Source organism: Lagenorhynchus albirostris, chromosome 1 (assembly GCF_949774975.1).
Source record: "Lagenorhynchus albirostris chromosome 1, mLagAlb1.1, whole genome shotgun sequence".
Classification (NCBI taxonomy): Eukaryota; Metazoa; Chordata; class Mammalia; order Artiodactyla; family Delphinidae; genus Lagenorhynchus; species Lagenorhynchus albirostris.
This window is the reverse complement of record NC_083095.1, coordinates 157,563,037-157,575,506: the sequence shown is the minus strand read 5'-3', so window position 1 is coordinate 157,575,506 and position 12,470 is coordinate 157,563,037. Positions and strand designations below refer to the sequence as shown.

The 12,470-nt window shown below is 37.0% G+C and overlaps 1 protein-coding gene across 6 annotated transcripts in view; it reads right to left on the bottom strand.

Moving 5' to 3' along the window:
* TJP1 (tight junction protein 1) overlaps window positions 1-12,470 on the bottom strand; it is a 119,414-nt gene that overhangs the window by 37,865 nt on the left and 69,079 nt on the right. For all 6 annotated transcript variants that reach the window (XR_009541949.1, XM_060156818.1, XM_060156825.1 and 3 more), the window contains exons 6-8: window positions 12,149-12,252; window positions 11,399-11,567; window positions 10,947-11,094 (exon numbers count right to left, since the gene is read on the bottom strand). Coding sequence is in view for 5 of the 6 variants with exons in the window: in XM_060156818.1 (XP_060012801.1) it covers window positions 10,947-11,094; window positions 11,399-11,567; window positions 12,149-12,252 (421 nt within the window). In the remaining variant the exon portion in view is untranslated. The remainder of the gene's footprint in view (window positions 1-10,946; window positions 11,095-11,398; window positions 11,568-12,148; window positions 12,253-12,470) is intronic.

Genomic DNA, 12,470 nt, shown 5'->3' with positions numbered 1-12,470 from the left:
GAAAATAATTTGAAAAAATATGTCTTAGGTTGAACCAAATGAATTTTTTTTAAGTTCAAACAACTGAACATTAGCAATTTGACCAAACAAATGTAACAGGAGTTCAATTTTAAGACTATATATTGATCTAACAATACATATAATAAGAATTTGATATTTAGAACATACGCAAACACACTTTTTAATTATTTTAGAATAAAAAGAGCCAATATGTGAACTCATGGACAAAAATGAAAAAGACCTTGGGCTTCCCTGGTGGCACAGTGGTTGAGAATCTGCCTGCTAATGCAGGGGACATGGGTTCGAGCCCTGGTCTGGGAGGATCCCACATGCCGCGGAGCAACTAGGCCCATGAGCCACAACTACTGAGCCTGCGCGTCTGGAGCCTGTGCTCCACAACAAGAGAGGCCGCGATAGTGAGAGGCCCGCGCACCGCGTTGAAGAGTGGCCCCCGCTCGCCACAACTAGAGAAAGCCGTCGCACAGAAACGAAGATCCAACACAGCAAAAATAAATTAATTAATTAATAAACTCCTACCCCCAACATCTAAAAAAAAAAATGAAAAAAACCTAGAAACAGACTTCCCATAATATGGAAAATTTCTCATCAAAGGAATAAGCTGGAAGGATGCTCACCTGTGTTAAGTGAAACAAACTACTATCTGAGGAATATGTGCAGAGCCTGATCTTTTCAAATTATTTTTAAAACACACAGAAACTCTATGATGCTAAAATGTTTGCATGAGTACGGAGGAAAGCTTAATTCAAGAAGGAGATCTGGGATGAGGTGGAGTTGGCAGATTTGGCCTATTTCACCTAGAACGTTCTAACGAGCATACAATGCTTTCATAATTGAAGATTAAAAATTAAAATATTAAAGTTACAATGAAATAGAGTTATATCTGGAGACATGAAAATAGCCCCAAAATAAAATGTGAAGAACAAACTGCAGAATATACGTGGTGTGACATCACTAAGGTATTAAAGAAAACGCTCCACAGCTACACAAACACATGTCGACGCCACATGCAGAAAGACCCAGACGGACAGAGGCGACAGAGGTTCTCGGAGTGGGGAGCAGACAAAACAGCAGCCCAGGGAAATCTGAGATTTATCTCCACTATTTCAGTTTTCCTAAGAAAATATTTACATAGTACTTATGAAGTAAAGACTGAAATGTTTTTAAATATTTTAAAATAATGTTCATTATTTAAAAATGGAATTAAGTCTAATTTTAAACAATGAATTTGATTCTATTACTGCATATTATTAGCAGTCTCGTACCAGGAAAAAATTTCTTCCCGTTATCCTCTTGAAAAAATAAAACATAAGCACTTTTCAGAGTTTCTATTTTCATGTTCATCTAACTACTCAGTGGGGGTGTATTCCAGTTTTAAATTATATGTATTAAATGAGCTGCATGTAAGTAGAACAGTCTTTCAGAAAGTAAAGCCAAGATATCTTCTAGCTCAAACCAGAATGAACTTTCTAAATCATAAAAGGTTAAAATTTTTAGCCACTGCTTATGTAATAAAATCTTACATACAATTAGTCTAAGTATAAATAAATACAGTTAAACTCTATCCCCAAACTGCTCTAGGCACCTCAGAATATAAAGGGAAATACAAAATAATAAATTCTCCTTGCATTCTTTGCACTGAAAAATGCAAATGATGCATTCTCATTGCATCTTTATAGATGCAATGAGATGCAAATCTCATTGAAGAGAATGAGATTAAAGAACTACATAATTTTAGTAGTTCTACAGATTTTGTTGCTCTGCAACAGACTTTAAAGACTATTTGCTTAAAAAAGATCAAAAAACAAACGTTTCCAATTGATTTTCTTGTTTCTTGTAACTTAAAAATTCTAAACTTAGAATGTGACCAAGTGACATTAATGATAACTAAGAATCAATGATAATATTTTAATCTGAACGTCCTCCCCAGTGATAACCAGGACTGTCGTGCAATAGGGCTCTTGCTCCGTACATCACACGGAATTCCCGCTAGTAGAGTTGGCTAATTTTCATACTCTATACCACCTTTCTTTAATATAATTATTATGACTTAACATTGCAGATGGGTGGAACGCACATCATTCTATTAAATTTTTCATACAATTAATATTTGGAAAAATCATTGTTCATTTTTAGTGTATTTCCATTATCTACCAAAAGATGGAAGCATTATTCAATACATGCAGATTTGGAGCCGTGCTGTTAATGGAATTGTGAAGCAAGTCATTTATGTAATTTAAAATTTTCTAGAATCCATATTAAATAAATGAGGTGAAATCAATTAATACATTTTATTTAACTCAGTATACCCACAATATTATTTAAGTAATCAATATAAATGATTAATGAGGTATTTTACACATTCTTTTTTGTGTACTCAGTCATCAAACTCCAGCGTGTAGGTTCACACTTACGTCTCTATTTAAACTGGCCACATTTCAAAGGCTCCACAGCCACATGTGGCTAGTGGCAATGGTGTTGGGCAATGAAGATCTAGAGTAACAGTATAGAACAAAATAATCAACTTTTCCAAACATTTAAAATGTTCTACTATGAGCATGTATGACCATTAAGTCTATTATAAGACAAAGAATAGAATTTAGACACACAGAATCAGCCTACAATCAGGGGCAGTTATTGAAAGTGAAGCCATAAAAAAGGAAAATATATTTTCCCCAAACCTTCCTTACATAGTTCTACCCTAATGGCTCCCATGTAATATTTAAGCTTTAGTAAAAAACAACTTTTGCTATTATGAGTCAAGCCAGCTTTATACAAAAACCATCTTTGTCCTAAGTTGGACTCATGTTTATCTACCACACTCTGGCTCCTAGTAGCCTAGAAAGAAACTCCAGGCATTCTAGGGGACCTTGAGACCCTCTGAAGGGTGTTTTTGTTTTTCCCCTGGAGGGTAAGCAGATAGGTTTTGTTTTTCAGATTTTTCACTTGTACATATTAATCTAACGGTAATGATCCATTAATCTAGAGACTTTGGGCTGGTTAAAAGCTCTGCGGAACAGCTGTTAAGACAAAGTCTCTGAAAGAGAGTTTTTACAGTCACATAAATGGGCTCATTGTAAACAGAGCCTTAAATTGTATCCAGTCAACTCTGTAAGTACAGTAGCAGATTAACACACATTCAACCAGATCAGCAAAGAGTAACAGATTAAGTGCAAAACTTCAGGTGTAAAGTCACAGCTGTTTGGGACCACTTAGTGCAGGCAGAGGGCAGGCAGCGAGGTCAGGAGAGGGACCTGGAGAGACACTGCAGGAGGAAGGGGCTCTCCTCCGTCCCCTCGGCAGCCCCTGCAGGACACAGGGGCCAGAAGCACTCAGTGGCCAGCAGCTTTCCCCAGACACTTCCTAGGTTGGTTTTACAGTGCGCGGTCTCTGACAAGACACCTCCTCAAGATTGGCTTTCCCAAGCCCCTTGGAGGGCAGATTTCCTGCAAGTTCATCCAGTGACACCACAGTGAATTCTCTGCCATGCAGTGGGCCTCAGGTGTTGTGAGGACAGGTGGGGAAGCTTCTTCCTTTGGCAAATCCATCTCAGCACCAGGGGAAGGACCTGCTCCTTACATCTGATTCTTATATTTTTCAGTTCTCTTTATTTATTACTGGCGAATCCCTTGTCACTCCACTCTCGTTATATTTAATCTCTTTGTATTAAATTCGCTCTGTTCACAAGAAACTGTGCTTTCTGTCTTTTAGACGCTGATGAAATATGTCAGACTGCCAATTCTTCAAGGAGTTTTCTGATTTCTAGTTCTCAAACACCTCCCCATCTGACTGGTTACATCTTATTTAAAACTAATCTTAATACAGGAAATAAACTGACGCTGAATGTTCACTGTAATAAAAAATCCTTTTATAAAGCTAATTTCCTCTTATATAATAAATGACTCATCCTACATAAGCCAATTTATAATTTCTTTTCAGAAACTCATTTATTGCATAAAGGTAGGCAAGATCTACACAGCTTAGGATGAACACAGCAACTAGGTACCCTTTAAAGGCCACTGGACTATCTCAGCCCCAATTATCAATAAAGATAGAAACTTAGAAAGTAACTTAACCAGACTCCAAAGTTCTTCTCCACTGGCAGGGACAGTTCGGCATGGAGGGCTCCTAATACATATGAGAAAGAAAAACTAAGGCACACTCAAGTCTGACTTCTCAGAATATTGCAGCCATTGCTAATCTTCTAAATTTCATATGGAAACAGATATTTACATACTGCGGTTCCTCCTCGACAGCAATTCAAAAATTACAGCATGGCACACAGACGATTATAGGGATGAAAAAGGCAGAGAGATGTGGAGATTCTGGGCTGGTACTTGGGCAGAGAAGTGAAGAGCTGCCCAGGGAGTATGCTGAGAAAGCAGGGGGAATAATTACCTTATATCTACTTGGCTACATTTGCAAGCAAAGTTCTCACAATTTAAATTTGTTCTTTATACATTGTAATCTATTTTCAAAAATATATATATGTGTGGTGTACGTTTTTGAAAAAATATGAGTGTCTGTATTGCTCACTTTGACAAATGGCTTTCTGGCAATAACCTAGCTACATATTTATATGAAGCCTATCAGCTTGTACAGAGATTCTCATCTTGCATGTTCCTTTATGATGATAATGACTAACCTAGTCCATCTGAATTAGAAAACAGATCTGTTGTTCAACAAGTGTAATTGAAAAAATGATCAATTTTTAGTAAGGAACAACTGGAGAAAGACTAAGAAGGACCCTTCTTTCACTTAAGGGACAACAGCATCATCAGGGCTTCACTGGTGGTATGATTATTACATACTTAGATTAATATTTAGAGTAAAACAAGCCTTGATTGTGCAGTATGTTTGGCTGATTTTATAACAAGAGACCAGTGTTACCATACTCTTCATTTTTTATTAACATTCTCTCAAAGGCAATAAAGAATTGTCCTACGTTATTTAAACTAGAAATAAGATTTTTCATATACTTACTACTTTTACACGTGAGTGGAAGTCTGTTTTTATAATATTTTATGTTTTATATTGTACAAGAAAATAGTTCTCAGCTGATGGAGTAAATAAAATGTACACTTTTACTTTAAAAAAGTGACTATAAAATATAATATTTAAGCGTGCCTTGCTGTCATTAGGTCCATGAACTCCTCTTAGGGGTTAAAATCCATCACCAATCACTGAGCACAACACTACTAGACCTTGGTCTATATTAACTAGAGAAATGTATCAGCTATGGTCCTCCCTCAGCCCTTCCCCTTACAAAGCATATGAAAACAAAACCTCAGTTTGGAGTTTTAATCCTGTAACCGAAAATTCCCAAGGATTGAAAGTAACAGTTGGCTCTTATCTGAATAACAGAAGTTCAGGATGGGTCTTTAATATTCCACTCACTTTCAAAGGTTAGACAAAGAATCTTATTTTAAAAAGATTTAGTAACAATTCAAGTGATAAACTTTGAAGTTTCACATTCTCCCTAACCAATTTTCCAAAACAGGAAAAAAAAAACGTTTAAGAACTCCAAATCCCTGGCTATGTTGCCCTTGTGGTCCAGCCACACCAGTCACCTTGCTGTTCTTCCAACAAGCTGAATGTATCTCCATCTCTGTCTTATTCTGGAATGATCTTCCTTTGGCTGGCTCCTTCTCACTCACTCATATCAAGATAAGTTGACCGTAGAGAAGCCTTCTTTCTGCCCAAGCATGTCTCTAATACTGCCCCCTCTTCCTGCACTGTCACATCACCCTGATTTTCTTTAACTGCTAATGCAAATTACTGTTTCATATTTCAAACACATTTATCAGTTTTATTCACTTGGATATAAGCTCTATGGTACAAGGGATCTTGCCTAGATTGTTGAGGGCATAATTTATAATCATACACTGACAACATGTGCATTATCAAAAAATACTTCATAGGGGTTTCCCTGGTGGTGCAGTGGCTGAGAGTCCACCTGCCGATGCAGGGGACACGGGTTCGTGCCCCAGTCCGGGAGGATCCCACATGCCGCGGAGCGGCTGGGCCCGTGAGCCATGGCCGCTGAGCCTGCGCGTCCGGAGCCTGTACTCCACAACGGGAGAGGCCACAACAGTGAGAGGCCCACGTACCGAAAAAAACAAAACAAAACTTCATAAAGGAAAAATGAGCGGGGTAATGTCAAAATTACTGGTGAAGGAAAAAATCTTTCAACCTTCACTGAAGAACACTCACTGTGCTGACTGCTGATCACTCACCATCAACTGTGCACGGCACAGGAGGCATAGAAAAGGAGGCATCAATTGTTGATTAAATTCACTGAGATTTAATAAACTGAATCTCTCTACCTGACTATCTCTGAGGTGAAAGCGGGAGGGAAAAAAGGATGCAGGACTCCACAGCATGTCTGAAAAAGAAAATGTAATAGTACCTGCACCAAATTAATTACCAACAGTATCACATATAAATCTTGTTTTGAATCAAGCATCTTTCAAATTGGAGGTAATAAAATCTTTTCTACCTAAGACAAAGGACTAAAACCAAGGATCAGGGGAAAAAACCCTGAAATTCACCAGTCAGAAGAAGGTTATACTTCTCTACATTTTGAAACAGTAAAAAGAAATGTTCAGCTTATGTATATGGATGTTTCCACAATAATTTTTAGCCTATTGGCAAAGTTCTATGTATGTTCCAGACAGAACTACACAATATCTAACAGAAACGATATATACTAGGGCAAAAGAATATTTACAGCTCTCTAAACTCAAAGAAAACAACTATGGAAGGTGACATATAAGGTGTGTAAATAAAAAAACTAGATCTTTAATTTAAAAGCCAAGGCTTCTCTAAGGTATTTAAGCAGAAACACCATATGCCCTACATGCATGTGTATGAGGACTCACCTGGCACTCTGAGAGAACAAAGGCATGAACCTGCATTCAACCCTGATGATATAGGTGGACTGTATAGTTAAAGGATTTTTGATCCCATTATTTAACTTGATTATTTAACTTGGCTCAATGCTCGGATTTAGGCTAGAAGTTCGCATTCATAAGAACAAATTTAATCATCATATATTTGTTACACCATAAGCAGTATCAATACTGACACCACTAACTTCAGAATTCTAGTGGAGACATTTCTCTCAAGAGAAACAAACAATGAAACAAGTATTTTAAACTTCTACAGTTTTAATCTCTAGACTGCTTTCAAGTACTTCAGAAGCAATCATTTTTATGAAATAGATATGCTAAATATAAATCAGACTTTTTCCTGTTTGTTAAAATATACAATTCCCTAAAAACCTTAAACAGCTTATTCTCAGATGCACCTTGTCAGTTTATGGAATGACTGAGTATAAGAAATACAAAATACAAACCTTTACAATGCAAATTTTCTACAGTTGAACCTTATCCTAACTGGTCTGAGCTTTTACTGTAATAGAATTTTTTCAACAATGCGACGGCTTATGATTAATCAGTAGCATGAGAGTCACTTTTATTAAAATAGTTTATAGAACAGAACCAAAAACGTAAACATATGTTGCTCCTCTAGGGAGAAAACGCATAAAATGGATCTGTTAAATTAACTGTAAATACTAGGGAGAGTACAATATAACCAAACAGAGGCTTAGAACACACTCTGCAAATCCAATACTCTCTAGTCATGCAGGGACTGCAGTGAAATCAGTGAAAGAGTCTTCTCATTGACAGCCCCTGACAATCGCCATGAGGCAGTGCCACCAGCCAAGGACTCTCAGTATGCCCAGCTCCCTCCTAGAGAGGGAGTCTCGGCCCAGAGTGGGCAGTGAAAAAACACCGAATAAAATATACAAAACAAACTTAGCAACAGCATCAAGCTATAACAAAATCACTGTAATAATTCTCTATACATATATTATTTTTCAATTTAAAAACAACTATTTTAACATCCTAGACCAGGGAAGGACTGGCAGACTTTTTCTGTAAATGGCTCTGTGGGCCATGCAGTCTCTGCCACAACTTAATTAGGATGAGTTCCAGTAAAACTTTATTTGCAAAACCAGGCAGCAGTCTGGATTTGGCCCACAGGCTGTAGTTTGCCAGCCCATGTTCAAGACAACAGTAAGGGTACACTGCTCATCCAATTATTATGAAGAAACACGCTCATGTGTTTTTCTCAGAACTCAGACCATATAACATTTGTTCTCCAAGAAAAGAACATCACACAGAGGAACATAAGTAGGTCATGACAACAATGGAACACAATGGAATGCTTTTATAGATTTCTGCTCCCTTAAGTAACATTCCACTTTTTTCTTTCTCTACACCCATAAGGTCAAACACTTAAGTCAAAAGGCCAAGAGCTTTAATCCTGGCTCTTATCTCTTGTCAACTACATAACCCTGGACTTTATCACAACCACTCAGCTTAAGCTGACTTGCCTACAAAACGAGCAAATCTTCTTAGAAATGGTTTAATATGAGCAGATGTGAAAGCACTTTTGGAAACTCTAACTGATGATACTATTACTACTACTACTAATCACCATACTAATGAGAGCAGCCAATATTTGCGCCAGGTGTTCTAATAACTAATTTAACTTTCACAACTTTGTAATGTATGATGCCTTTTTTTTTTACAGCAAATGAGAAAACTAAAGTGCAGAGAGGTTTCAAGGTTGCGCAAGTAACCAATGGCAGGGTGGGACTTAAACCCAGGAAAACTTGCTTCAAAGCCCAAAGAAATCACTATATTCTATTGCCTCTGACAAAATGAAAGTTACTATTCTCAACAGATAACTGCAGTCTTACAAACATACGAAAATACTCAGAAATCTAGGAAGAGAAAAAGGTGGGGCTAGTGTTTTACACACTAAACTGAAACTTTTCTCACCAGTCTTTTTTGTTTCACTTTTTAAACAAGAGCATTTAAAGAACATTTGTAAAACAAAGACATCTGTACAAAATTAAATAACAAAAAGAAAATGTCCCATGTGTTTTTTAATACTAGGATTTTACTCTCTTACTATATCTAAGTTGTTTCTCAAAATGCAAGGCACCTTCTATATTAAAACTCCCACAGTTATCTGGATTTTAATATTAACTTTAGGGGGGAAATGAAAATGAAACCTTTAAGCAACTGGTACTACTTTACATCCTGTCTTTTGACAGGCCACTTAATTTTCAGGAATTATATTCTCAGTACAAACATTTGGAAAAGAATCTGAAGACGTTTTGTCTTCTGTACTCAAAGTACTATCTTTTCCTTAGTATATGCTACATGTTCTAACCAGAAGTTCCCAAATCTGGTAATGTATAGAAGAGAATGCTATCAGGAACTTTAAAAAAGTATTCCCTGCCTCCACCTCAGATGAACTGAGAAGCAGGCCCAGGATTCTGTATTTTTAAAAGATCTCATATAACTGGTGTTACCCATAAAGAATACTTGAGGTTCCCAAGAGAGTAAAACAACCCAATATAATATGAAGATAGTTAAAAAATTTTTAAATCCTCTTCAACTTTTAAAGTTACAGATGTCAAGTGTTTAGGAAATCTAAATGGAAAAAAGTATCAGAAAGAACTTTCTAAGGTTTAGAATTTGATTACAATAAATACAAATGGCCAAAGTTTTGATGAGCATTTCTTTCTTTCTTTTTAAAGGAAAATCATGTCCAAATTGCTTGATGCCAGCCTAGCTTCTAGGTGAGAGAACTGTGTTACAATTACAGCCACTCCCCGTGACTCATCAGGGATGTTAGCTCTGTCACTGTGTACATGTTGCAGCAGCTGTCCTTTTCCAGATAAGGTCTGTACTGTGTCAGGGAGATTTTTAGAATTAATGTGTTAACCTGCAGCAGTTAAAACTAATAATCGACTATAAGTCCATTTTGCATGTGACATACTATAATATTCCTTAAAAAAATTATAACATTAATTACAAAGATCAGGGTTAATACAATTTATATGTCTAAAATCTGAAATTCAGAGAGAATCAGCCTCACAAATATCTAAACTCAGGGGTGCATAACAACTGTTATCTGTATGATTTCTGACAATCTTGAGGACAGCTCTCTCCCAGGGAGGGACTTCTCCCTTGCCTCCTCAGGGAACACTCCCTGTGGTCCACCTCTGGGCGTTCTATCTATATTGTTTCTCTTGGCACTTTTAGTGACTTCTATGGCTTCAGCTAACACCCTCATGCAGTAAGTCCCAAATCACCACCTTGAATCTTAAACTGGTCAGCTCTGGACCTGAAATTTCAAGTGTCTACAGAAGATCTCCATATGGATTGCTGTTAAACCCTAGGTCCACCCCTAGGTGGCCTACAGAGCCCCGGGGAATGTCCAGAATTCTTATGTAAAGTGCTACACGTATGTGTACATGTGCATTTTTCTGGAAAGAAGAGTCATAATTTTCCTCATATTCTCAAATGTATATGTGACCCCAGAGACTATAAACTCAGGTAAGTCATATACTACTAGCATAGCAGACCCTTTGGCATAAATACCAGACAGTGTACTTTAAAGCAGAAAATAAAGTCCAGGTTAATCTCTCCACTTAAGGACTTCTACTGTATACAGTTAACTTGTCCTAAAGCTTGCTAGCATCTTCTAATGCAGTGGGTCAGCAAATTGCAGCTGAAAGCCAATTTTTTAAAAATAAAGTTTTATTGGAAAACAGCCATGCCCATTTATTTACATACTGTCTACAGTTAGTTTTGTGCCACAAAGACAGAGCTGAGTAGTGACAAGACTTGGCTCACATGCCTAAAATACTTACTCTTTGGCCTTTTATGAAACAGTTTGACCTCTGTTATTCTAGATAAGAAATACCTAAATTGATAAAGAAACACGAACCTAATTTAAGTAATCCAAAGACAACCTATCTTCTAATTTTATTTCTAAGCAAAACCAGAAACATGTACCAAGCACACACACCTGTTTTATTTTAAACAACAGAGCATGATTACCTGCCATTGCTGGGCTGCTGTGGAGACTGTCTAGAATGGTCAGAAGGCTCTGACCGCTGGTCAGGAGATCGTGATCGGCTGTGACGGGGAGGCCGGTCGTGTGATCGACCAGAATGATCTGATGCCAGTGACTGAATTTCTGAAATGTCTGTTAAACAAAAGAGTGCTGTTTATTTTCCCATGAAATGACTACAGTAAAATATAAGGTACTCCAATAATAATGGAAATAAGTTACTAAATATAAATTCATATAAAATGGTTGATTTAAGCATTAACTTAATCAGCTACTATTCGATATTGGTGAGCTGTCAACAGAAAAAATTTTTTTTGAATTCTTATATTTTGAAGGTGTCTGGCTTATAGAAAATTATCATTTCATTCTAAAATGTCAAATCTTCCCACTTTAAGAAACAGGTCACTTAAAGGGTCTCTGCAAACAGAGCCACACTCACCATCTCTCTCAGAGGCATTAGCAGAGTGGATACTGTCAGAAAGATCAGGGACATTCAGCAGGGTAGCCCGCTCATCTCTCTGAACTACCATCTTTAACTTGCCTTTAGACCTCTCTATCAATGTCTTTGCATCTGTCAATGACATATTTTCCGTCACGGTACCATTTATCTGCAACAGAAAAGAAACTATAGGTTGAAGGTAAATGACAAAAATACAAACGTTAACTTAGTCTGACATGAACAGGAATATCTAGACTACTCCTGGGCTTGCTCTGAGAACCAAAATATTCCCTTTACACTTTTCCTAAACTATCAAAGTACTCCTCCTTACTGAAATAATAAAATCTGTACTACACTGCTGCTCTGCTAGAAAAGCCCAAATTAGCATCTTCTACCTCCTCCCCATCACTTTCTATTACTCATGGGCAAACTAACAAAACACATCAATAATATCCGGAGGAGTTATCAAAACCACTTAATGTGGAACAACAAACAAATCTATCTACAAAAGTAACTCCTATTAGTGAAAAATACACATTTGGCGCTATTAATTCTCTAGGATGACTCTATGCCCAAAGAAAAGCGTCAGTGTTGACATGTAATAATAGCCAGTGGCAAACTATCTAGTCCCCAAATACTGATTTTTAATTCTTTTTGGCAAAATCGCTTCAAGCATGAACAGGAGCTATGTGGTCACACTAGAACTTGTTTTCTACTGCAGTTCATCAAAATGTAAGAATATGACTATACCTTCAATACAACATCGCCTTCTTGAATATTGCCATCTCTTGCTGCCAAACTATCTTGTGAAATTTCCTTTACAAATATATGGCTGGCCAATCGAAGACCATATTCTGAAATAATATATTTAAATGTCTTTAGTGTAAAATCCCAAGACTCTTAAATAGAGTTTAAAAGTATGAAACTAATAATCACCGCATAGAGTTTTTAAGTACAATCAGTAATAAGAAATTATTCTTGGCCTCCCTGCAAAGAAGACATTTCCTCTAATCATCAGAAAGTTTTCACTGTCAGTGTGAAAGCAAAGGGAAAGTGCGTGGTTCAAACAAAA